Source organism: Aulonocara stuartgranti (genome assembly GCF_965226115.1).
Source record: "Aulonocara stuartgranti genome assembly, chromosome: 1".
NCBI classification, from domain to species: Eukaryota; Metazoa; Chordata; class Actinopteri; order Cichliformes; family Cichlidae; genus Aulonocara; species Aulonocara stuartgranti.
The window spans coordinates 22,160,224-22,185,595 of NC_138939.1; the positions used below are offsets into that span (position 1 = coordinate 22,160,224).

The window sequence follows — 25,372 nt, forward strand, 5'->3', positions numbered from 1 at the left end:
TGCCTTTACTTTAATGTCACAACAAAGTGGTCCTTTAGAAGTTCGGACCCCAGACTTAATGGATGCACAAAGCAAAGTTAATGGCACAATGATGAATAGTATTAGCTGTACAGAAAAGGCAGGAAGCACATAAACAGAGCATCCTAAACACAACAAAACTACAGTGACTAGGAAGAGATCTCAGGTTTGTTGTTTAGCACTCAATAAAAGAATTAACATTACCAAGCTCAACTTTTTTGACTTCGGTGTGGCTACATAGTACAAGGATTCAAAGGTTAACTAAAGATAAATGTAAAAATTAAGTGTAAAAATCGCAAAATCAGTGATACAACAAATGACCATGTAGCAAGTAATTCAATCAGTGTTAGCTAGGTAGTGTGCTAGCAAACTGTTGCTATATATGCTTCTGTAGAGCTAACACGTGCCAACACACCAGCTCCACAAAGCAAAATAAAGCCTTCATAAGACACAATGCAGTCCTGTGAAAAACTGAGTACGGTGTTATTCCCTCCATAGCCAGGTCCCAATAGTCAAATGGGCTTGATCGATTGATCCTCAGTAAGTTTGATCAGTGATCAAACTTACTGATGATATCTGATCACCTCTATAAAGGCTAAAGTGTTGGCAGTTTGTGAGTCTTGCTCATTGAGATTGGGATGCATGGTAACACAAAAAGCCAAACATTCTTCCCAGGAGTGGATTATAAGGCTTTTCAAACAATTTAGTCCATCATTCTACACTAACAAAGATTACATGGAAAACATACATACATACATACACACTTGTCCCAGCAAATTCACATGAAGTTCAGACCTGGAATGCTCAGAGAAATTGCAATAAACACAAGAGTAACATGTTAAGGACCCTAAAAGCCTGAGATAGCAAGTGAAATGTTAAAGTTCATAGCAGTAAAATTAGAAAAAGACTGAACAAATATAGGTTATTTGGAAGGGTTGCTAGCAGAAAGCAACTTCTCTCTAAAAACAACATGGCAGCACAATGTAGGGTTGCAAAGTTGTATCTGAACAAATCACAAGTCCTCTAGAACAATTTCCTGTGAATAGACAGCACCAAAACTGAGACGTTTGGTCATAATGCACAGCACCGCATTTGGTGATAACCTATAATAGCAGGTCAGCATAAGCACGTCATATCAACGGTCAAGCACAGTGGTGAATGGGTGATGATTCGAGCTTGTTTTGCAGCCAAACAACCTCCTGAACCTTCAACCATCAACTGCCGTGTATTATAAAGTATTCTAGAGTCAAATGTGAGGCCGTCTGTCCAACAGCTACAGCTTGGCCTAAACTGGGTTGTGCAACAGGACAATGACCCCAAGCACAGCAGCAAATCTACAACAGCATTGCTTGGAAAAAAAAAGAAGAATCAAGTTGTCAAAGTCCAGACCTCAACTTGATTGAAATGCTGTGATGGGACCTTAAGAGAGCTTTCCATGAACAATACCCACAAACCTCACGCAACAGAAACAAAATTATAAAAGAAAGGGACAAAATTCCTCCACATTGATGTGAGAGACTGATAATGTCATACAGAAAACAAATACTTGAGATTATTGCTACTACAGCTAAAGCAAATAAGTCATGTCATACTACCCCTCCAGTTTTTTGGTGGAGGGTACAAAAAACATTTTTTGCAGGACTGTATATATTTCAAAAGTATTTTTCTTTTCTGTGGAACACAGAAAATTTCATTTTCACCATCCATCAAGAAGAAGCTCTTATCCTCATACATTTAAGCTCTGAGGCCTCTGCACTTGAAAGCCTCACAGATGGTGAAGCAGCTCTTTATCCTTTTCCGATCATAGCCCTTCTTTCTCAGTTTTGATTCTTCTGACCTTTTCCTCTTTGGCTGTTTCTCCGCCATCTCACCTTCTTGACAATGTGATTATGTTCAGCTGTCCCTCTTGTTCTGCTCCTTTCCCCCATCCTGTCTCCCTCTGTCTTGTTTACAAGCACAAACATGCCCAGTTGTTAGTTGTGTTTTGTCCATAACTGACATTTAGTAGATAAGTGTATTAAATCAGGAAGAGTTATTCCACCTCCAACCTTCAAAAATGCCTAAAGTTATAATATAGACTAAATTTTCTTAAATCATCAATCCCTCTGAAACTGGACAAAAAGTCAAAAATTCACCTGGAAGTCTGATTTTATCTGTCGTATTTCTCCACGTTCAAGTTTTTACATGAAACCCCGTCTCTGCACGCTTACAGAAACTTGCCCTTTAGCTTTACAGCAAGCTGTGGTGTGAAGCAGCCACACTAGTCTTCACAGGAGGTGTAGTGCTTTGATGGAAGCGCTACACTTCCGAGAGATTTGCTGTGCTACAGATCATGAATAGAACCTTGTGCTCACAGTAACAGTTAAATGTATATGCGATAGATGATTCATTGGCAGTATTTCAGGCTTAGCTGCTGCCTGGCCATCTGAGCAGTGTCAGAATTGAGTGTGTTTGTGCGTGTGTGTGTGTGTGTGTGTGTGTGGGCAGCCGCCTGGCAGAAAATAACGTGCTGCAATGCGGTCTCTATCTTCCTCTCATTTTTCCATCTGGTTGCCACTGGTCCCAGATTTTAAATAAAAGCCTTTTTGTACACATAAAAGCTCGATGTAGCTTACATGGGGTTCCTGACATTGATTCATAATAAGAACAACTCCAAAGGTGAGCTGGAACAACAGCATTTATTAGGCTGATGTAATAAAAGTCAGCTCATAGTTAATGACATTAAGTAACTGAAATTAAATTTAGCATCTTACCTTAAAACGTCAATGAACAAATGCATGCTCCTCTCAACAAATCCACAGGTTCATGTCTAGAGTCCAGCTTTTCCTCATACATTATAACCCAAGACAATTATTAGGCTGTCTTAACAAACAATCTTTTTTTAATTAATACGAATGCTCTTAGTTTTTCGTGCACCTATTCATTGCTCTTAGATGAAAATCTACTCAGTATTTGCTGGGTTGTCATTGAGCTATAATCAGATTATACAGCAGGCTTGAATTCAGTCAAAAGTAGGCATGTTTGTTCTCTGTCAGCGATACTTTCATCTCACTTCTCACCCCGAAATGAATGCTGCAGTTTTGATAATGAGAGGAAACAAATATGCTGCTCAGTGGTTCTTTAATTTTCAAATATTATAATAATCAAAGGAAACCAGCTGCTGTCAGAAACAGGATAATTAGTAGTAACTGTTACTGCTTTTCAAATGCATTAGTAGGAAACAGCTCATTTCCGTAAAGCTTTTTGTCAGTTAAAATGTGTGAATACGAAGACGTTTTCCACTTTTTGTGGGGTTCCTGCATGGATTCGTTGTACATGGGTTGTGTATTTTCTCTTTAGGTTTGTTGTTTAGTGCAACTAGTTTTAAAAACAGTAGTTGGGGAGGATTAATTTCATATTGCGTGGGCATTGTGTTGAGACTGGATGGACTCTAGCTCCTCTGCAAATCAGAATTAGACGAGTGGTTAATAAAATAGATTGCTTGATGAATAGATGGCATTGTGTCAGTATGGCAGTGAAAACAGTATTATCAACTATTAAATATTGACACTGTGAGTGTGACATAGCAAGTCTGTGATTGACCCCAAGGGGGGATTCTTTTCCTATACAGGCAGGCTGGGTAAGTACCAAATTAATATTTACCCATACTCACTAATATCAGGTAATTCCAGGTTTTGATCAGCACCATGGACAGCAGCCACAGTCGGCGGTCACATTTATAGACTCATTTATCTAACTCAAACTGTCTTCGACTAGTCTACCACAAGCCCGAAATAGGTTTGACTTTGCTAAAGTATTATGAAGACAATTGTAATGTATATAAGCATGGAACAATAATAGTGGTAACAATGCTTTACGCTCAGCAAGTCTTTGACAATACCACGTAAATCCAAAGTCCTAGCAGTATACTCACTGTGCCCTCTTCTCTGCTTTCTCGTTTCAGCACAAACTTTTTTTTTTTTTGCTGTGCTGACAAACTGCTCTGTAAGATAAAAAAATTAATTGTTGCGTAGTTGATGTCAACAATTTCACGGGCATATAAGTAGTATACATCCCAGCATGTCCCAAGTTTTCAGAAAAGGCCCTTATTTTTAAGTCTGAGGAGTATAAAAGCATTAAAAAAATATATCTGCAGCCTAAATTCAGCTCATAAGGAAAAATATACCTTATAAATAAAGCTACGCTTTGACACACATGATCAAACCGTGACTTAGACAAGGCAGCAATGTCATTAGCAAAAGGCGAAACAAACCAGAGACACCTAACTTTCTGCAACTAGAGAAGCCCCCTGCTGACCTTTGGAAAAAATGCAAGTTCACTTTTCAGACCCAGAGGCAACGTTCCTCCTTTTTCAAACAGTCTTTTTAGATATTAATATTAAAAAGGAAAAGTCCACAAATTCAGAATCATTTCTTCTTTCATACTGCTACTGCATGCAGTCATAACAACCATAGCAAAGGATAGATAGATAGGTAGATAACTCTCAGTACAACAACAAAAGTGGCATTCATGCTGAGCAGGTAGTGTTAAACCAACAGCAGCAAGAAAGTGACAAAAAAGAAACCAAAAAATTGCTGTTATACATGTATCATTACAGCCTTGCCTATGTTAGCTTATAAACTCAGAAACAGAACAACAGAATGCAGAGCATAATTAAAACATGTGATTTTGGTTGACATCCCAACAGGAAACGATGATGGACAACGCACTCCGCACTATATCCTACATTGCCGACATTGGGAACATTGTTGTCCTGATGGCAAGACGCCGGATGCCACGCACAGCCTCACAGGACTGCATTGAAACTACACCCGGAGCGCCCGAGGCAAAGAAGCAGTACAAAATGATATGCCACGTCTTTGAGTCTGAGGATGTAAGCAGCTCTTAAAGAGTTTTCCGAATGACAAACCCACTGTGCCTCTATGTGTTTATGGGAGAATCGTCTCCAGAGAGTGGGTACACAGATGACAGATGTTATTTTTTTTGTCATTATGTAAGAGTTCTCATTTGGCAGATCCTTTAACATCTAAAGATAGTGAAGATGACACTTGCGATTGCCTTTCAAGTGCTATGTGAGTGTCAGAAAATATTTCAGCTTCCCACTTCTCGCTGCTTTTTAACTTCCACAGTTTGACTCCGACGCACAGTTTTCTTGCGTTTTTTCCCCTGAATTGAGTGTTGTTAAATTATCTCAAATGCTGTCGCTAATATAAAGAAGTTCTAGAAACGTTTTTTGGAGCACCCTGCAGTAATCACTTAGGGCAGCCCAGTGATGTGAAATGATGTAAATTGGCTGGGCACTTTTGATTTTGATTTGCTTTCCTCGTTGAAGCAGATTCAGCAGGAGCTGGCAACATGAACAATGTTGCGCAGAGGAGCCAGCGACTCACTTTCTGTGCCAGTCAGTATAAAGGCTGGGCTCCAATCTGCAGCCTCCTCATCTAATTTTGCTGCCAGGCTTTAAAGGCCGCCCAGAGTTATAATGGAACCATTCAGCCGCTCATCCATCAGCTTATAAACAGTTTGTGTTGGCTGTATGTGGTGATTCCTGTCTTTTCTTCTTCTTCTTCTTCTTTTTTATTTTTTATTGTTGTACATAACTAGTTCATGGTGGGACTTGGAGCCATTACTGTCTGCAAAGAGGGATTTATATGCAAGTATAGATTTCAATTAAACAGAGGAAGTATGGTTATATCATTCAAATGTATTGCTGTCTGTTGGCTTCATTAACCTCGATTTCACCTGAATGAGAGAGCAGGAAACAGGAAAGTGTGTCTTTTTTCTTAGTGGCGAAATATAGCTTATGACAGAGAAACTCAGTAGAAACTTAAACACCTTTATATTTATTCCACTACTGGTTGATGCCCTTAGCTCCCTGTGTTGTTATTTATATGCTGCTGGGTTTGCTTTTGTTTACAGCCTGACATTTCTGTCTGCAGGCCCAGCTTATTGCTCAGTCCATCGGCCAGGCTTTCAGCGTAGCTTACCAGGAGTTTCTGAGAGCCAATGGCATTAACCCCGAGGACCTGAGTCAGAAGGAGTACAGTGACATCATCAACACCCAGGAAATGTACAATGATGACCTCATCCACTTCTCCAACTCTGAAAACTGCAAAGAGGTGGGTATACCTCAGAAGGAAGAACTGGGAATAAACAGTGAAAGACTTTGCATGTGGGACGAATCACACTGGCGCTGCAGGGCTATTAGAGAAATGTACTACTATAGTTGCTGTTAGCTAATTAGATTAAGAGGCAGATGGTACAGTAAAATCTACTCCAACAGTGTCAGATCTAGCTTATTTTCACTGTTGCATTTTTGCTTTAGCTAATGCCGTGCCCTGAAAACATTGCTGGAGGCTTTTGGTGAATTACAAACTGTGAAACGTTTACTGGTTTATGAGCACAGAGGCTGCAGGGGCACCATCACACAGCTGCTGTATTAGGGGCACATGAGTAATTTACAGTAATGAGGAACCTGGGCTTTCTTGAAGTAGTAAAGTTTTCCCACCTTACTAACTGTTCGAAGAATAAAGTCATGTCTTGAGGCTTGGTGTGTAGATGAGTAGTATCAGCTGGTCTGAAACAGGAAAACGTATCCGGCATTATGACAGTACTGGAGGATGAGCAAAAGCTGAATCTGAAAAGGTCTGTAAAGTCAAACATGGATGCGATAAATCAATACAGATAAATTATTGGTAGTTCTTTGTTGTTTAAATACATTTTACAACCAAAGTAAATTTGGTTGTAAAATGTTGTTCCTCCTAGCAACCTTTCCAACAAGCCAAACCTTTTCAGTCTTTTTTTTTGTACTTGCAAAGCAGGTGTTTTTCATACATTGCTATTTGAGACAACCAGTACAAACAGTGCTGACTTGTTTGCTAAAGACAATTCTGTTCTTTGTCAATACATCAAAAAGTTCAAGAATACACTGGCCAGTCACGTTTATATCCATGTCTGTCCAGGCTTGGCCTTTGACCCTTTGGATCTAAAATGTACCACTTTATGATGTTATCCTACTATAAGTTTGTTTTGGAAGAATTAGTGTAAGATTTATTGAGTTCAACATTTAGCACTGTTCAGTTCGCTGTTGAGTCCAAGTGAGCAAATCTGCCAGATTTAAAGAAATTCTCAGCAGTTGGCTCAGATGCATTAAAAAAAGACAGAAAAAGATCAGGGAGATTGTGTTACTGGAGGCATGTAATCCATTATGTACTCCAAATGCAATGATAGGACTTCTTTTGGCATTTTTTAGTATTGTTATTAAGGCTCAGAGGAAATAGGAAGACCACACAGTAATGGAGAAAACACAATGTCCTTAATTAAATTAGGCTACAAAGTGTCTGCAATGTGGTGCAGTGTGTGTAGAGGCAAGAAAGAAAGAAAGAAAGAAAGAAAGAAAGAAAGAAAGAAAGAAAGAAACTTAACCTCCTAGGACCTGGTGTCCACATATGTGGGTTGTCTAGACCAAAATACTAAATTTTATTCTACAAGGGCCTGATATCCACTTACGAGGACATTACACTGCCGCTGTTCTATCGGAATTTAAAGCGAATGTCCTCATATGTGGATCTCATTTTTCTCAGAAACAAAAATCAGGTAAAAAAAAAAATCACATAATTCTTTGTTTTTACATTCATCAGGTCCCAATCATCCCAAATAGCAAACAGAAATTAAAAATGCATGCCATGGAAGAGTTCGGGTCTTAGGAGGTTAAATGACAGGCAAACAAAACCCAAACCAGCCATGACCCCTGCCTGCTGGAGAGAAGCAAGAGACATGTTTAGCACTAAACCCTTTTAAAAAACAAGTTCTAAGCGGGGCCAGACACTTACCTCCTATAAAAAAAATTTAAAAAAACAGAAAGATGAAGGAAACAAGGGAGACACAAAGTAGTAGAGAGGTCATCACATGCATCCATCGTGTCAAATGCTGTTATTAATCTCCACTGTTAGCAAATGTGCTTTAATGAGTATCTCATGCAAAACAAAACATGCAGATAAAATATGCAGATAGAAAAGTAAAATGTCATGTGAACTAGGGCTGCCACAAACGATTATTTTGATAGTCGACTAGTCACCGATTATTTTTGCGATTAGTCGACTAATCAGATCATCATCCATTGGACATAAGACATACAGCTTATTGCACCAGCATGCATCTGCTCTTATATAACTATCATTAGCTTACAGCTTGAAGTGTTTAAGGTATGTGCTAACTAAAAATAAAGACAAGATGATAGTTTATTAAATTTTAATGAATTTTGGAGATTGTCTCAGTGGAGTTTGATAAACTCAGCCGTCTGTTCCTTGCTATCTAAACTATAACAGGACATTGGAGTAAATTCTACCATTTCACACTTCTGTTTAATCAGTTTTCTGTTTGACATTAATTCAGCTGTGTAAAACTTTAATCTCAGCCAAACCGATTTACTCAGGAACAAATAAAACACTGAAAAAAGCCAAACAATAACATTTTTAAGTTATCTAAGTGACTTAATATCATGTTTAACCTGAGTAGTGAAAGACGGCGCTGGGTTTGAAAACAATTTGCCGGGAGTCCGGTGTTCTCACGGGCTCTAGTGAGCCTTGAACCCCAGCTAGCTATCGAGCTGGTGGGTAACAGACGTCTCCGAAAACGTCGCCGCACTTTTACAAATATGTGGTGTCTTGATAAACCGAACACATATTTGAAGTGTACACAGCTACATTCTCGCCTGAAAATATGTTAAAAGTTTATTTTGTAACCTAGAAAGAGAAATAAAAGTAATATTAGAACTAAGTAGCTGCTGCCATTGTTAGAAACTGAATTGGGCTGAGCTGTGCTATGAATTCTGGGATAGGTTGGGCCATACACCCGACCTATCCTTCAAATCTGGGGAAAAGTAGGACGCATTTGTCGGCTGCATTTGCAGAAGTCTTCGAATTTGGAAAGCCTTCGTCGCGTCGCTGCAACGTAACCGGCCTTCAAATGTGGCCGCAGCTACGATACCGGACACTGCTCCTTCTTCTTCGGGGTTTAACGGCAGCTGGCATCCTTGTACATGCAGTGCTGCCATCTTCTGTTTCAGTCCGTTATTACACTCTTAAATCCTACTACTTACGTCTTTCAGGATCTTACAAGGCTTTAAACGACGCGTCGACTATTAAATTTGTCGTCGACGATTTTGGTAGTCGACTAATCGTGGCAGCCCTAATGTGAACTAATCCAGACATTAAGGTAAGAAACCTTGGACCAGTAGTGCTCACTGATTTTCAACATTAGCTGTAGCGGTCTAATCTGACCAGAGATTTGAATCTATTTCTGTATAAGCAGTAATCTGTAATCCATGTTAAGAGACTGTACAGTCTCACTGTTGTAAGTATAAAATAAAGTATACATTAATCTATATGAAGGATATTAAAAACCCCACCATTGTGGGTCATGTGTTTTCAAATACAGTTGGACAGTTTCTGTTCATCATTAAGGTTTTGGGTTTTTTTAAATGACAAACAGACTCCATCCCCTGCTTACTTCTGTCTCCACAGCTGCAGCTGGAGAAGAGTAAAGGGGAGATCCTGGGTGTGGTGATTGTGGAGTCTGGCTGGGGCTCCATCCTGCCCACAGTTATTTTAGCCAACATGATGAACGGCGGCCCAGCAGCTCGTTCTGGCAAGCTCAGCATCGGAGACCAAATCATGTCCATCAACAACACCAGCCTAGTGGGGCTGCCGCTCGCCACCTGTCAGGGAATCATTAAGGTACCGAGACACTGAAGAAGTGGATGGAAGAGGCAGCTGAAGTCATGAAATACACCCTAACTTGTTATTTTCAAAATTCAACTACATAATTTCTGTGAAAAAACCTCTTATGTTTGTGTGTTCTTCTCTGTGTCAAAGGGCTTAAAGAACCAGGTCCAGGTGAAAATGAACATTGTCAGCTGCCCTCCTGTTACTACAGTCCTCATTAAGAGACCAGATCTAAAGTATCAGCTGGGCTTCAGTGTTCAGAATGGCATTGTATGTATAATTTCATAGAGCTGTAAGTGGGTGGCTCTGATACTATTAGTTATTAGTTATTATTAGTTAATTAGTTAAATGATCAGGGGGTAGAATGAAATACCTTTATAATGAGCTAATTTTCTTCTTTGTTGTTGTTGTTTGTCTTTCCTCCAGATATGCAGTCTGATGCGAGGAGGCATTGCTGAGCGAGGTGGGGTCCGGGTAGGTCACAGGATCATAGAGATCAATGGTCAGAGTGTGGTGGCCACAGCACACGAGAAGATTGTCCAGGCTCTCTCGAACTCTGTTGGCGAGGTGAAACTGATGCACACAAACATTTCACAAAAGAACATCTACAAAGAAAGCCATAATTTTCAGACACAAACATTTGCAAATCCAGTGCAAATACTGTGATGGTTTCAGTACAACCACCGTTTTTTTACTTTTGGCTGAATATAAATGATGGATTTCGTTATTGTGGCTTCACACACTCGTTGTCTGAAACCAGACATCACGAGCTGGGAGTGGATCAGACTGACTGTCACTTACAGGGTACTGCTGTATCTAGTTTATTATAGATGGGAGCATAATTTACCACATAAAAATCACATGAAATAAAGTTGTTAAGACTATAAACTCATCAGGATTAAATTCAGTACAGTTTAAAATGTTTAAAAGGTTGTTTTCTCATAGGGATGAGTCACCTGTTATTGGCCATCAAAGGAAATAACTGCTGATGGTGCAAAGTAGGTGAATCCTGAATTAAATGCTTCCCCTCTTTGAGACCAAGTATTGAAGCAGTTAACAATAAGAACAAATGTATGCTGATTGACATATGACAGTCGGGTTACAGAGGCAACCAGAGCCTGGAATGGTTGCTAGCCACCGACTATCAGCTACAAAGTGATGTGTGATGAATGTCTTCCTGTGTGAACGCTCCTTTATACACTGGTTTCACCATCCTGCATCCATCTATGCTGTCATGGTTACTAAATTGAATCATCTGTAAAAATAATGCACAGCAATGATTGTTGGTACATAATCGCAACAATTACTGCTCTAAAGCAGGCATGTCAACTCAAATTACATAATGGGCCACATGCTTGATCTTAACTGGGTCACACTAGTGAAATTCTCCTTTCTGTCAGTGAAAAGTAGTTTAATTACACATTTAATCCTTGAGATATCTTAATATAACAAAATCAAGTGTGAATTTAACATTAGGTCTCGGTTTTTCTGCATGATATAGAAATCCTGCTGTAGAATGAAAGAAATCTGTCAGCATGACTCTTTGAGTTTAAATTATAAGAAAAAGAAATTGTTGAATTAGAGAAAAGGTTCTGGTGGCTCATTGACTGTCCAGAAATTTGCTTTTTTTACTATGTACTTGTAGTGAAAAACTACAAACTTTTCTGTCATTTAATTATTTATCTGTTGCCTAATTGGTTGGTGAAGCCATCGGTTCTTAAAATATGGGTAAAAGTCATGCACATTCCCAGCACCATCCACTGGGTCAGATTGGAATTGTTGCCAGGCTGACTCTGGCACCTGGGCTTTATGTTTGGCACATCTGCTGTGAAGAAAATAACTTTTCCATGTGTCTTTAACCCTTTAGACCTCTACATCATCACTGTGGTTTTTCTGACCAGAATAAACAAACTGTGAGCGATAAATTGCACAAAAATGCCGTATATAGCAAAAATGATACAAATGAAAATGCATATATGCTAATTTATATTTAATTTATCTTTCAGAATTTGTCAGAAGGTTCAATAAACTGTCCAGTTTCAAAACTTTACAATTTGCTGACAATTATTTCATGGTTCAGGCTTTACAGGGTTAATTTTGACAGATGACATACTTTTAACAGACAGCCTGCAGTGTAAGCAAACAGTGCGGTTGGTGTAATTCTTACATTGGTAGGAAAAATCGTAAACACGGAGTAACCTTGGATGAGTGAAGTGTAAGAGCAGAACTAGATCACTGTCAGAGCCAAATAAGTCACACTGCTTAAAAAAAATACCCAACTCAAATACACGGTAGATGGAAGTGTCGGTTCACTTATTCACTACTTAGTGTTCAGGCACTTCGATGTGGGAGACCATAAATTGTGTTAGTACAGTACAGTAAAATATTCTGCTCAGATCATTACTTTTATACAGTTGAGAACCCTTTAAATTGTCTATATCTTTTTAAACTGTGTCCTTATTGCCTGGTGACATTTTTGTCCATCGATTTCATTTGAATTTTATGTTGTATTTACAAGAAGAAAAAAACCGTCTTATTCTTCAGTTTTCAGCTGATGGTCTATTTCACAGAACCCCTGGTGTTTTCTCTCTCCGTCAGATTCACATGAAGACCATGCCGGCAGCCATGTTCAGGCTTCTAACGGGACAGGAGACCCCCATGTACATATAAAGAACAGCCAAGAACCGCCCCACGGGACAGGCAGTCAGCTGCGGTGGGTTATCATACAAACAAACCTGACTGGTTACGGGGTGGAGGATTACTCCTCCCTGTCCTTTCAATTCTCTCTTCTTTTTCTTTTCTTCGTCTTTGGGCTGATGACTCCAACTCCTCATCATCTCTCTAGTCTGTGCTTAACATGCAACAGCCATTATATTGATACTGGATGCCTAATCCACTCGACCAGCTGAAGAGACAGAGTGTATGTGTTTGTGTGTGGATGTGCGTGGATACTGTTTGCTATTTATTTGTCCTGTCTGTGTGGACTTACCGAACGAATACGTCACAGTTTATTTTTTTATATTCATGTAATGCAATATGATACTTCTACTCTACTTTCTTGTATATTTCCATTTTCATTTCTGTTAATTTATTCCCATGTAAATACATATTTTGCTAATATTGTGAGTGCGGACGGGGGGGCAGCGCTGTATTGTAAATATTTACTGAATCTTGCCATCGAACTGAGGCCATGATGATGGCAAAGACACAACTTAATGCCGGATATCATCAAAAGGGGAACGAGTTACGTGTCTGAAATGTTGGGTTTAGATGTGCTAAGTGAATAAAATAACGTACACGTGACTCAAGCCAATTCTTGGAGCAGGGGTGTACGGGAGAAACGCCATATCCTTTTACTTTACGACATTTTAAGGCAATACACGAGTTCAACTTCTGAATGGCAAGTCTTTTCTAAATCAAACACTCACATTTAAATAATATTAACATGCATCAGTTATGCTTTGGATATCAAGTCACAGGTATGAAAAGTTTCTTTTGTGTGCTTCTCTTCTGTGTGTTCATCTCTAGTGTTCTGACTGAAACTCATGCATACTTTGAGTGGACTGTGAATGTAACTTTGTTGTGTGAGCTGTCTCATTGCCATACGCAGTATTAGAATGTCTGTACATAAATAAAAAACTTGTCTAGTATTGTGCTCATGTTAAAAAATAAAATAACAAAAAAAAAAAAACCTCACAGGTTTAAGTCACCGCAAACGTCCTCCCAGCTATATGTTGCCCTTCATTCTTGAGAGAGAAAGAGAGAACTGTGAATCACACACTGTGACAGACGACAAAAAGCCTTACTGGGGAGTAATGGCTTTCCAATGCATTGTAGTAAATTTTAACCGTAAGAACATTATCTGTGTGCATGCCTCGTAAAGTAGAATCATGTCATTGTGACTGGATAATAAAATATGAGCTAAACCTGGCTGTGATTTATTTTTTTAAACTGCAAATGCTTTAAATTACTCCACAAAGACTTAACTGCCTGAAATCTTCATGATTCTTCATGAAGGTTCAACGAGGAACTGCAAACAATCCTTAGAGATTTTGGTCTATGTTGACTTGATAGTATCACAGTTGCTGCTGCAGATTTGTGAATCTCCCAATGCACCACATCCCAAAGGTGCTCTGCTGGACTGGGATACGGGGGGGTGAAAAAGTATTTGCCCCCTTTATGATTACCTATTTTTTTTCCTACTTCAATGTTTCAGATCATCAAACAAATTTAAACATTGGACAAAGATAACACAAGAAAATAGAAAATGCAGTTTCTAAGTATAGGTGTTTATTATTAAGGAGGGGAAAACAATCCAAACCTACATGGCCCTGTATGTAAAAAGTGGTTGCCCCACCCGCTCCATTATAACATAAATTAACTGTGGTATATCACATCTTTGGAACGCTGAGTTCAACTCCTCTAGTCACACCCAAGCCTGATTACTGCCACACCTGTTCTCAATCAAGAATTAATAGGATCTGCCAGACATAATGGAGTATCCAAGGAAATTCAGGAACAAATGAGAAACAAAGTCACTGAGATCTCTCAAGTCTGGAAAAGGTTATAAAATCATTTCTAAAGCTGTGGGACTCCAGCAAACCACAGTGAGAGCCATTATCCACAAGTGGCGAAAACATGGAACACTGGTGGACCTTCCCAGGAGTGGCCAGCTGACCAAAATTACCCGATTCTTCCAAGAGGTCACAAAAGACCCCAGAACAACATCCAAAGAACTGCAGGCCTCACTTGCTTCAGTTAAAGTCAATGTTCAGGACTCCACCATAAGTAAGAGACTGGGCAAAAATGGCCTGCATGGCAGACTCAAGACTAAAACCACTGCTGAGCAAAAGGAACATTTTTGCCAGGAAACATTTTTATTATCCCCAAGACTTCTGAGAAAATATTCTGTGGACTGACAAGACCAAAGTTGAACTTTTGGGATGGTGTGTGTCCGATTACATGTGGTATAAAAGTAACACAGCCTTTCAGAAAAAGCATATCATACCAACAGTAAAATATGATAGTTTGATGGTCTGGGGCTGTTTTGCTGTCTCAGAACCTGGAAGACTTGTGTAGTAAATGGAAGCATGAATTCTGCTGTCTGCCAAAACAGCCTGAAGGAGAATATCTGGCCGTCTGTTCATGACCTCAAGCTGAAGTGCGCTTGGGTTGTGCAGCAGGACAATGATCACAAATACACCAGTAAGTCTACCTCTGAATGACTTAAGAAAAACAAAACGAAGACTTTGGAGTGGCCTGGTCAAAGTCCTGACCTCATCTGATTGAGATGCTGTGGTATAACCTTAATAAGGTGGTTCATGCTCAAAAACCCTCCAATGTGGCTTGGAAAGAAAGCAACTGGACTTGAAGACGTTTCACCTCTCATCCAAGAGGCTTCTTCAGTTCTAAAATCAGTGGTGGAGTTTTATCTGGGACTTTCAATCATTTAGTTTTAGAACTGGAGAAGCTTCCTGGATCATTAAAATAAAATAAATCAGGCTAAATTGAAGTGTTTATGATGCAAGTTGAAATTTTGATTGGCTGCTTTAGTCAGAAGTAAAAACAACTTAATATCTCTGGTAAAAGAATTGTTACTGATACAGCACATTTCACACACACACAGACACACAAAGATGACACTCAGGGGCAACTCAAGGTTCAGCATCTTGCCAAAAGATACTTGGGTACATGGTCTGTAGAACCCGGGGAATGCTCTACCGACCTACTGAACAGTAGATGACCCGTTCTACCACAGCCATCACATGAGATGATTACTACGACTAAATAATTAAATTACTATAGACACTTCAGGTAAGACTGATTCTGATTTGATTAGCATCTCTCAATTGAGCAGTGAACAGTAAAACATCTCTTGCGGTTATATATTATGCAGTGTGAAATTTCAATGCAGCTGTTTTGACTCATCAAAAACTATAGAGGAGGCCATTCAGCAGGGATACAGGATACCCAAGCATTATCCAAACAGAAAAGAGGGAGCCTTAATTATCAGTTTTACTTGTGTTTTTCAAGGTGCACAGGATTATAATTCAGCCTGTGTGTGATGAAAGGCACTTGCTATGTGACAGTTTCATAATAGGTATTCATTCGAAAGCAAGGCTGCAGTGTTTTCTTCTTTTGATTGCCTAAAACTGTCAGTGTAGAAAATACATTAAAAAGCAGCTTTGCAAAGGAATTTCTTTCAATGGTCTCTCGTGCACATAGAATTAGTCTCAGATTGAGACCAAGCATTAAACCAAAAAAAAAAAAAAAAAAAAAAAAATGGTTTACCATCAAATATCAGAGCCATGATAGAGGTGACCAATTATCTGTTATAACCTGCTCATTTACAGCCATGCAAAAGAGGAATATTGTATGGCATGATGTAGGATGCTTACTTGCTTCTCAACAAATACTTTACTGAACATTGTTTCCTATTATTTAATCACATGCATGTTTTTGCACAAGGCAGCTTTGTGTAATTATAAGTGTTCCGAGTACTCATCACCTTAATGGGGGACAGGAGTTTATAAGTATATGAAGTCAGTATTATTGCTTCAGGGGAACAGTGTGCTATAAAACTCAGCTAGTTTGTCCATACTGTGCATGACTCATTCTGGTGGCACTAGTCTCCAAACAACCCACTGCATGAAGAAAAGAGCAGCTCCAGAGGAGAAAGAACTGTGCGGCTGCTCCAGATTTTGATAAACACTTTGTAGCATAGTATTTCAAGAGTGAACTCCATTTGGCAGGTTTCTTTGATCAGTTCCAGTTTTCTGCACAGTTGAGTACATTGATTTCCTGCACACCCACTATAAAAAACAGCACACCACAATTAACAGGTTGTAAGCTCCAGTACGATTTACATCAATTCAACTTTGAAGTTCTTATGCCCCCTAGTGTTGACATTTGTAAATGCAGAACCTACAAATGTACTCCACTTTAGAAATACAAACTTCAATAATTCAAGATTTGTTTTTATTGTTACAATATTTAAATTAATCCTTAACTTACAGATACCAGAAACTTGCACATTACATACAGTCATACAAGTATTATGTTTTAGTATTAGAATCAATAGGCACTATGAAATCCTTTAATCGTACCATTTAATAATTCTAATTACATGTGTTTCCTGCAAGCAGTGCAGCAGTCACTTCTTTCACAGTGTGGTCAAGTTGAGGGATTGTTTTGAACTAGCTCTGTTATCTTTGTTCAGGTCAATGTCCAGTTTGTGCTAGTCATGCAGAGCCGCTGTCAGTTGATCCGTTCAGGGGTTTTGGTCATTTTTGTCACACTTCAACATAACCTTTATTCCAAGACCCTGACGTGTGGTCTCAAAGGCTTGGACTGCCTGCTCCAGAGGGAAACGATGGGTCACAAGGGGCTTGACATTCACTTTACCTGACGCCAACATGGCAATCGCCATTGGCCAGCTGCAACACAAACAGTTGTTTAAGTGCAATAATTACTTTAACTTAGCCCAAAGACAATGGTCCATATATTACTGCTTTTAAAATTGATGGAACCTAACTGTTAGCATCTGCTTGTAGAAAAAAAAATGTATATGGGCGTTAGCTTACGTATTGCAGTAGCGGAAAACTCCTCTGATGTCTACTTCTCTTACAGCGGCATTGATCAGAGGAACTGTAGCCAGCTCTGAGCCAAGACCCACCAGCACCACGACACCTCCTGAACGGGTTGCCTGATAAAGGGGAAGAAAAAACAAAACAAAACAATGTGATTATTTTATGAGTCGGCAGAGACTGAACCCTGTTTATGTTGGGACAGATACAGATAAGATGGTGTCCCGTTTTAGTTGGTGCCGTTTTTACTATTTCGCAGTGTTTAACCTTGCATCATATCTCATGAGCTCATCAGCTATTATGCAACTAAAAACTTTTGCCAACAACTATAGCAAGCAAAAGGACATGTCACTGCTGAGTTGAAGTACAAAAGCTGCATGAAACTTTGAAATATTAAACTAAATTAAAGAACTATACTTCATGTGTGAAGAAATGAACTTTAGATCCCACCACTGATGGCAGGCAAGAGAACTTCAAGTTTCGACATCTCATGCAATAATGTAATGCAGATTTTAAATTCTTACTCTCTCATCTATTACTTGCATGGAACCGTTCCAGAAATGTGACTACAACTTTTGACTTTACTGGGCCACATACATAGATGGCAGTTTGGATGCAGCTCTCAACACCAGTGCATTCAATGGTAATGTGAGGCTGCGCCCCCAACATTTCCTCCACACTCTTTGCCAGCTGCTGGGCTCCATCTCCTCTCCTCACAGTCAGCAGGAAGTCTGCACCCAGGTCTTTGGCCATCAGCAGACGCTCCTCAGACAGATCTGAACACAGCAAAGGATGGTAACCAGAGTTAAACTGAATTATGAGAATGAATACTTCTGTTAAGATAAGTGCTTAAAATGACAAATTGCGTTACCAGATATGACGACCTGCGAGGCCCCCATTGCCTTGGCTGCAAGCAGACAGACCAACCCGATAGGTCCTGTGTAAAGAGGAGAAGCATGCACAAATACTCCAAGTGAACATGTGTTACACAAACGTACATTTAAAAAGAAAGTTCAAGACTGCATCACATATTACTGACAACAGAGTGCTTAAATGAACTTGTTTCCAGAGGGGAAAAAAAGTTAAACATTGAGATTTACCTGCATGCATCCCCACATCACTCTAGTTTTGTGGAGTCAGTAGGACTCACATTTTAGTTTACACCCACCGTGTGCCAAAGGGATTCCCTACTTGCATGAGCATCTTACTCAAATACCCTAGTTCTCATCTTGTTTATGGAATATTACTAGCAGTTTCGATGACTTTTGTCTAATTTTTACCTGCACCACAGACGAACACAGTGCTACCAAGGGTCACTCCAGCTCTTCGGCAGGCATGGATTCCCACAGACAAAGGCTCAATGAGCGCTCCCTCCTCAAATGTGACATTATCAGGCAACCTGAACAGTTTTTGAAGAGGGAAACAAGGAAAGAATTTATGCATGTTAGCCAACAGACAGAAGGGGCAGCTTCGCGATTGATGGCAATCTTGGAAAAACACCGGTACTTGTAACAGAAGTTGGCACTGTGCGTGTAATAGCGACAGAGGTTTCCATCGTCAGGGGGTGTGGCACAGAAGAAGATAGTGGGAGATAAATTATAGCGTCCAGTTTTGAAGAACTCGTCCATCTCACGGGGCACACCAGGCTCAATAGCCACTCTGTCACCTAGAGAAAATAAAAGTAAAAATTAAAGCAGATGGTCTCATCTGCGCAACTATCACCACATGCGGAGTGAAAACTAGCATAAGGTAGAAGGATTCCATAGCTTGAACCTCAATCTAAATTCAATTTGTGTGATGGGTAAATTTAGAATAAGTTTCTTCAGTTCAAACTTTAGGAGACACTGGCTTTGGTGCACAGCTCAGAGTTACATACTATATTTGCACTTACCCACTTTAAGGTGCTTGACCTCTGAGCCAACCTTCGCCACTCTCCCCGAGGCCTCGTGCCCCAGCACCATGGGTTTTTTGAGCACAAAGTCCCCTATCCGGCCATTCTGCCAATAGTGCACATCCGAACCACAGATTCCCACAGAGTGCATCTGCAGCAAAACCTCTGAGTACAAAAGGCAAACCAGGAACACAGTTAGGACACAGCTGCACTCCCAGACTGGTCTGAGTAGAGATCATGCAATTTTCTACATTTTAAGCTGCTTGCTTCAACACCATACTAATGAAAAAAAGCAATGCCCATGTGTTTTAAGTCAAAAGCTAAGAAATGAATGGCATAATTAAAATATAATGACCAATAACTCTATTCATTGAAAAAGCATTTAACATAGCAATAACAGCTTGTTTGGGTTTGTTTGCTCTTTGATGACGTATATAATATAAGTTGCACTTGAGTGCAGTACTATACCATTAGGTCCTGGTTCCGGGATAGGGCGATTTTCCTGTCACAAACGACGAAAATGCAAAAAAGTTGCAGTCAATTGAGGTCGCACAGCGTGTATGAACGTGAATATGTAACGTCACAGCACAGTTTCATACCAGCCGCAGGTCTTCTTTAGCGTGCAGCACCAGGGACAGATTGTCTTGCGCCATGACAGAGAGAAATGCTGGGCTTACAACGACGTGAAGTCAACAAAAAGCACGGCAAAGTGCAAACAGCCAGACCGTGTCGAGTTCCCCTCAGCTTCAAAGTACTCAAAGCAATGGCAGGGCACTCCTTCCTAAACAAACCCCGTGATTGGCTTAAAACGCTGCGGAGCAGTCCACTTTGTAGGGGTGGACGCTGCGACGCAAAAACATAAAACTGCACAAGTGTGACACCAAAACTATTCTTTGCCCCTCGAGTAAAGATATAAACTATATTTTTATTAATCGCAAATTGATATTAAATCTTCATCATTGATATGGAGCGATTTAATAAGCAAAATTGTTTTTAAATTGCCGTGGTGCTACTTGAGTCAAATAAGAGCGTCCATTTGAAAAGGGGAGGGAGTAAAAAGGTAAAACTGACTGGATCGTTAACCAACCCGCGGTACAGAGGTCAGGTAGTAACTAAAGTTTAGATCAGATTTACTTATTTTAGGGCGATAATGAATAATTATATGTATATTAATTCCGCCTAAACAGACACTAAATCAAGAGGTGATAAGAGGAAGTAATGCTCAGAAAATGTGAAAAAACAAACAAACAACTGGCTCCACGGGTGGGACGCGAGCACTGTGCAGTATAAATAAAAGTAAAAGCAATTCATTTTCAAATAAAAGAGAAAAGAGTCTATCTATTTTAGCTTAAGAGTAGGTTGCATAAAATTATATACGGCTATGTCATTATCAGGAAAACACAGCACAATGTGACGAGGTAAAGAAGTTCTGATGTAATGGAGTCAGAAACGCTTCTTGCAATGTAGTCATGCAATGTAGCAACCCTTGTGGATATGGGAGCAGGCATTAAGTTTAAGTGCTTTATTGCATATTGTGTTTTTAAGATAAACAGGAAATATAAATAGAATCTGGAGATGAAACGTGAAATCCAGTAGTTGGTTGTGTAAGTGTACAAATTCTTTGTGGGATGGGAATCTGCAGTGCTTTCCAGCAGGCTTGGAGGCTAGTACCATCACCCAAGCCAAGCAGGTAGCTGGAGTAATGCTGTTAACAGCTGAAAAAGAAGAGGGACCCCAGCTGGCCAGTGGGTTCAAAACAGGAAGTGTCTTTTTGTGATGTGACAGTGCTAACCACTGCCCCGCTGCACCACCCTCGCAGTTTCCAAATTTGCAATTTGGATTCTTGTAACTTTGCCTCTGTCACGCAGATAGGTGTAATACACGTAAATGTTGTACGTCAACAGCCTAAACAGATGCAGAAGAAATAGTAGCAATATTTTTGTTATTCTCAAGGTGCCCCTTGTTAGGTGGATACACTGAAGAGAAAACCTTGTCTGCTTATCTTATCTTTTTATTCATTAATTTCTTGATTGCTATCAGGGGGCTGCATGCTGTCCCAGAGCAAAAGTCTGAGGTGCACACTGGATGGATCAAAAGTCTTTGTACTCGTGGGAGCTCAGTGAAAACTCTGCAGGTAGATTTTTTTATGAATTTAGTAAACCTACTGTAAACTAGAAGACTTTTAGCTGGTGGCACACCCATCTCTCACCCTCACTAGAGTCAATCCAGGTTGCTGTATTTGTCATGGAAGTTAGCAAAGTTAAAGCATATTCAATTAGCACATAAATGTAATTACTGTCTCAAACTTTGATTTGTGGATTTAAATAGACAGAAAAAAAGTTTATAATTTTAAGTGTGGAGCCACTAATATGATCCTCCTTTCAGCAATGGTTTCATCAGGCAACAATAAAAACTAGGGACAATGTCAGAGGGATAACATAAGTACAAGGTCACAGGACAACCAGCGTCATGTGGCAAATCACCATCGTTTATGATATGAAAGTTAAAAGCTAGTGGCACACAGAACTGTAACAAGAGTACAATAAAATCACAAAATGACATCAGCAGTAGCTATAACATACTGATTACTAATAAATCAGTGCAGGAAGGCAATGTAAACATAATAAACAAACATAATAACTCATCTTGTAAAAACTGCTGGTTTTCTCTAACTATTTGCTTGCTTATGAGTGTGGCAAACAGCAGAGTGTTTTACATCTGAAGCATCGGAAACACCCGCAATAGAAATCGCACAGGTCACCCGAGTATTTCTGCAGCTTGTCCATGCTGACGTACCCTGCAAGGAGTAAGAAGAAAATAATAATGTGTAGCACACAAATGTCTTCTGCCTTTTACTGTCATCTATTATTACACTAGACCTTTGATACAGGTCAATAATAAACTGTGAAAAGAACAGTAACTAACAATTCTTCACCTGTAATCATGCTTTTAATTGGATATTTTTGCATATGACCACAAAGTGGTGCTTCATTTTCTGATGAGTCGGCGTCAGATAGTCCAGAACTGCCAACAGAGTGATGGAGGCTTTATTAGTTTAGTAGTCAGTCTACATTTTTTAAAATCAGAATCACAATATTTATAGTTGCAAGTCCACATACTACCTTATGCTGATTTCTTCTTCACTGAACTCATCATCTGTTGGGCAATTAAAGCTTTTCAGGGAGTGCTGTAAAACAGGAGTTACTCTAATTAAGTTTATTTTAAATCCCATCACATGTAACACAAAACACAGCAAGTTCCTGAGCAATGTGCCACGATGCAAGTTCAATTAATCCAATTCAGGGTAAGTGGAAGAAAATGGATGGATGAATGAATATTCTTTATAATAAATAGCCTAGCAGACATCTACAAACATTTGTGAAAGAAAGGGTCGTTCTCAGGAGCTCAGTAAATTCCAGCGTGGTTCCGTGATAGGATGCCACCTCCGCAACAAGTTCAGCCGTGAAATTTACTCGCTATTAAAAGGGGACATGAAATGCTACACACATAAAAGCTCATTTACATCGCGGAGCCCTCCTCTCAAAAACTGACATACATGTAACTCTGTCTGTGGATTTAAGAAATAAGAGCTTAAAGTTAAAGTTTTAAAAGCATGTTTAACATCATCTTCTGTCCAGCTGTTGGCCGTAATGTTCAGGTTTGTAAAGTACTTTATAAATGAAAACTTTGTGGAGGAGAATTTGTTTGAGTCACCAGACCGGCATCTATGTCAGTTTTTGAGAGCAGGGCTCAATGGTGTAAATTACCCTTTATGTATGTAGCATTTCCTGTCCCCTTTAAATATTCCACAAACAGCTGTTAGTGGAATTATAACAAAGTGTAAGTAAATGGAAACAACAGCAACTCAGCCACAAACAGTGTATACTGGTTTGTCACAAAGGGAGTGTGGCATGTTTCTGTATAACTGTGCACGATCAACAGAGGACTTGTTTGGCTAACTGTTTCAGCATCTCACACACATTAGTGTGGAAACAAGAATTACAGGCGTAACCTGTGTGCAGCTTATCTTGCTGCTGTCCGTACCTCATCCGCTGACTGCTCATTACGCTCCCAAATCAGCTGCCCAAACACTTTTCTCACCTCTGAAATGATACATAAATGAGAAGCTGTTTCCAACGTCATGGCAGGTTGACATTCTTTGAGCTGAACCACTCAGAAAGTGACAGTTCTTGCAAATGTTTTCAGGAACCTGAGGAAAAGCTATCAATTTTTTTTTTTAAATGAAGAGGCAAAAATCTAAAGAAGTGGTTTGTGTAGAAAATAATTCAGGGTTTTTCCTTCATTTCAAAAAGGGGTTGTGGTCCTCCCGCACAAATAAATGACCAGGATTGTAATATATAATATTTTTTTAACACTTCTTTAGTTAATTTATCCACTCATATAATATATTTTTATTTATCAAATGTCCAGAAAAAGCAGTGAACAAACTTTAAGTAGGTTAAATCAATATCTGTCAACATTTCTTTTTTATTTCTTATTATCTCTGTATGCCTCAGTCTTATCTACCAAGGACTTAGTATTGTTTAATCACAACAAATTAATAGGCGTAAATTAATCCTTACCATCTTGTACGGAGGCTGGAGGCAGCACATACTGACCAATGCTCAAAGACTTCACACTCTGCCTCTTTTCACAGGCGGACAGAAACAAGCTGTGAAATACTGTCAGCTTGTTCCAGAGGTAATCCTTGCTCTCAAAGATCCTGAAAAACAGTATTTACATGTTAAGCTTTAAAGGGATTGTGGGAAAATGCGTTACAAACACAAACGCTCCGGAGGATGATAACTGTAAAGCTTTTCAGCTCAGCATGCTAACCTAAGAGTATCAGGGCATGTAGCATCTTCACTGAAAAGGTAATCCGCTGTCCTCCAATGAGCAATGGAGCCCCCCTCTGAAGCTAAGAGATAAAAAGCGATCAGAACAAGCTAACAAAGGTGTTTCTATAAATGCCAGAGCACAGTACTGTGAAAAACACTTCCTCCAACCCTCAATTCTTGATATTCTGCTAGCAAAATGGTGCAGTGATTTATTGAAAGGTACAAACATACACTACAATACAGTATGTAAGGCAAAAATTGGGCTTCAACTAAAGAAATGCAGGTTTATTATTTTTTCAAATATATATTTGAATAATTAAACAGGTCAGTGTTTGGGTCGGTCAGGTAGAAGGAGTGGATTTGAAAGACCTTCAAAAAGATTGGAGAACTATTACTTAGACTACTTTAAAAAATGCACAGAAGTCTGGCTTCTTTGAAGCAAAAAATAAAGACATTAGTGGTACCTCAAGACTTGTGCACAATACTAGAGGTCCCTTTAAATCAAGACTTTGTTAAATTACTTTAAACTTACCTTATGACAGCAGCAGCATCTTTAAGATAATTCTATAAACTTTCTTTGGTTGCTAGGTTTATTTGGATGGCTAGCTTAAACCAAAGCTAAAAACAGGATACTCACTCCAAAACATGTGACAGGTCTGTGGCACACTGCTAGAAAACCAGGCAGTCTTATAGCGAAACATGGCCAGAAAACTACGAATTAACTACTATTAGTGTAGCTTGTTTTTCATCTGCTTCTTATTTTCAAACCGAACCCCTCTTCTGCTCTGCGTTAGCCATCACAGCCAGAGTTGGCGCTCAAAATGCTCTGCTGCATTCAAATGCTGTAAAAACGGTAGGAAATGTTTTAGATTAGAGAAAGAATCTGTAGAATATCTGGCCTGCAGGTAGCCAAGTGAAAATCTGGCAAGAAAAACAACTTTTCAGGGCTTTTATAAGTTATATTTTCTTAGATATGTCATTAAACAACAAAGCCAGAAAACCTCAAACACGAGTACTTGAAATGAAAGTGACCAAAATAAAACAAAATAACTTTTTTTCCAATTTAGTGAGCTGAGTTAGCTGTGTTAAATCATTGAAAAATCACAAATTGCGTGTAAGTACCTGATTTAACTGTCATTGTTATTTATACTATTACCATATCTGACTGAATGAATAAAAGGTATTAAGTGGCTGTTTTTAATTTGCTTCCTAAATGCAACAAAGGGAGACACAACAAGAAATGCACCAGGGATTTTAATTCTAAAACAGAAAGTTTCTTTTCCTTCACACAAAACGTCCTGATGTTTTCTGTTT

General features: G+C 39.3%; 3 protein-coding genes across 9 annotated transcripts in view; 1 reads left to right on the top strand and 2 right to left on the bottom strand.

Annotated features, from left to right (window-relative positions):
- apba2b (amyloid beta (A4) precursor protein-binding, family A, member 2b) overlaps positions 1–13,664 on the top strand; it is an 89,474-nt gene extending 75,810 nt beyond the window's left edge. For all 7 annotated transcript variants that reach the window (XM_082528409.1, XM_082528410.1, XM_082528415.1 and 4 more), the window contains 6 exons: positions 4,706–4,891; positions 5,958–6,137; positions 9,543–9,755; positions 9,894–10,013; positions 10,170–10,310; positions 12,342–13,664. In XM_082528409.1, coding sequence (XP_082384535.1) covers positions 4,706–4,891; positions 5,958–6,137; positions 9,543–9,755; positions 9,894–10,013; positions 10,170–10,310; positions 12,342–12,413 — 912 coding nt within the window. In that variant the 3' untranslated portion in view covers positions 12,414–13,664. The remainder of the gene's footprint in view (positions 1–4,705; positions 4,892–5,957; positions 6,138–9,542; positions 9,756–9,893; positions 10,014–10,169; positions 10,311–12,341) is intronic.
- A 2,506-nt stretch (positions 13,665–16,170) lies between these two features.
- On the bottom strand, positions 16,171–20,004 carry sord (sorbitol dehydrogenase). The gene is made up of 9 exons (XM_082528681.1): positions 19,820–20,004; positions 19,689–19,722; positions 19,221–19,385; positions 18,836–18,995; positions 18,610–18,728; positions 18,201–18,266; positions 17,927–18,105; positions 17,327–17,448; positions 16,171–17,179 (listed from the first exon to the last, which is right to left on the bottom strand). Exons 1-9 carry the CDS (start codon positions 19,871–19,873, stop codon positions 17,014–17,016), a joined length of 1,065 nt encoding a protein of 354 aa, XP_082384807.1. The 5' UTR covers positions 19,874–20,004; the 3' UTR covers positions 16,171–17,013.
- A 101-nt stretch (positions 20,005–20,105) lies between these two features.
- On the bottom strand, positions 20,106–24,924 carry terb2 (telomere repeat binding bouquet formation protein 2). The gene is made up of 7 exons (XM_082528747.1): positions 24,696–24,924; positions 24,057–24,138; positions 23,804–23,943; positions 23,265–23,323; positions 22,343–22,407; positions 22,156–22,244; positions 20,106–22,017 (listed from the first exon to the last, which is right to left on the bottom strand). The coding sequence occupies exons 1-7, from the start codon at positions 24,757–24,759 to the stop codon at positions 21,905–21,907; spliced, it is 612 nt and encodes a 203-aa protein (XP_082384873.1). The 5' UTR covers positions 24,760–24,924; the 3' UTR covers positions 20,106–21,904.
- Positions 24,925–25,372: the final 448 nt, after the last annotated feature.

Excerpts from the sequence above, each read along its gene's own strand:
- terb2 (XM_082528747.1), bottom strand. The coding sequence starts at position 24,759 with ATGTTTCGCTATAAGACTGCCTGGTTTTCTAGCAGTGTGCCACAGACC. Across the intron at positions 24,139-24,695 it reads GACCTGTCACATGTTTTGGA|CTTCAGAGGGGGGCTCCATT; the intron begins GTGAGTATCCTG and ends TTTATCTCTTAG. Across the intron at positions 23,944-24,056 it reads ACATGCCCTGATACTCTTAG|GATCTTTGAGAGCAAGGATT; the intron begins GTTAGCATGCTG and ends ACTGTTTTTCAG.
- sord (XM_082528681.1), bottom strand. The coding sequence starts at position 19,873 with ATGGCGCAAGACAATCTGTCCCTGGTGCTGCACGCTAAAGAAGACCTG. Across the intron at positions 18,267-18,609 it reads TGTGTTCGTCTGTGGTGCAG|GACCTATCGGGTTGGTCTGT; the intron begins GTAAAAATTAGA and ends CTCTTTACACAG. Across the intron at positions 18,106-18,200 it reads CTCGCAGGTCGTCATATCTG|ATCTGTCTGAGGAGCGTCTG; the intron begins GTAACGCAATTT and ends TGCTGTGTTCAG.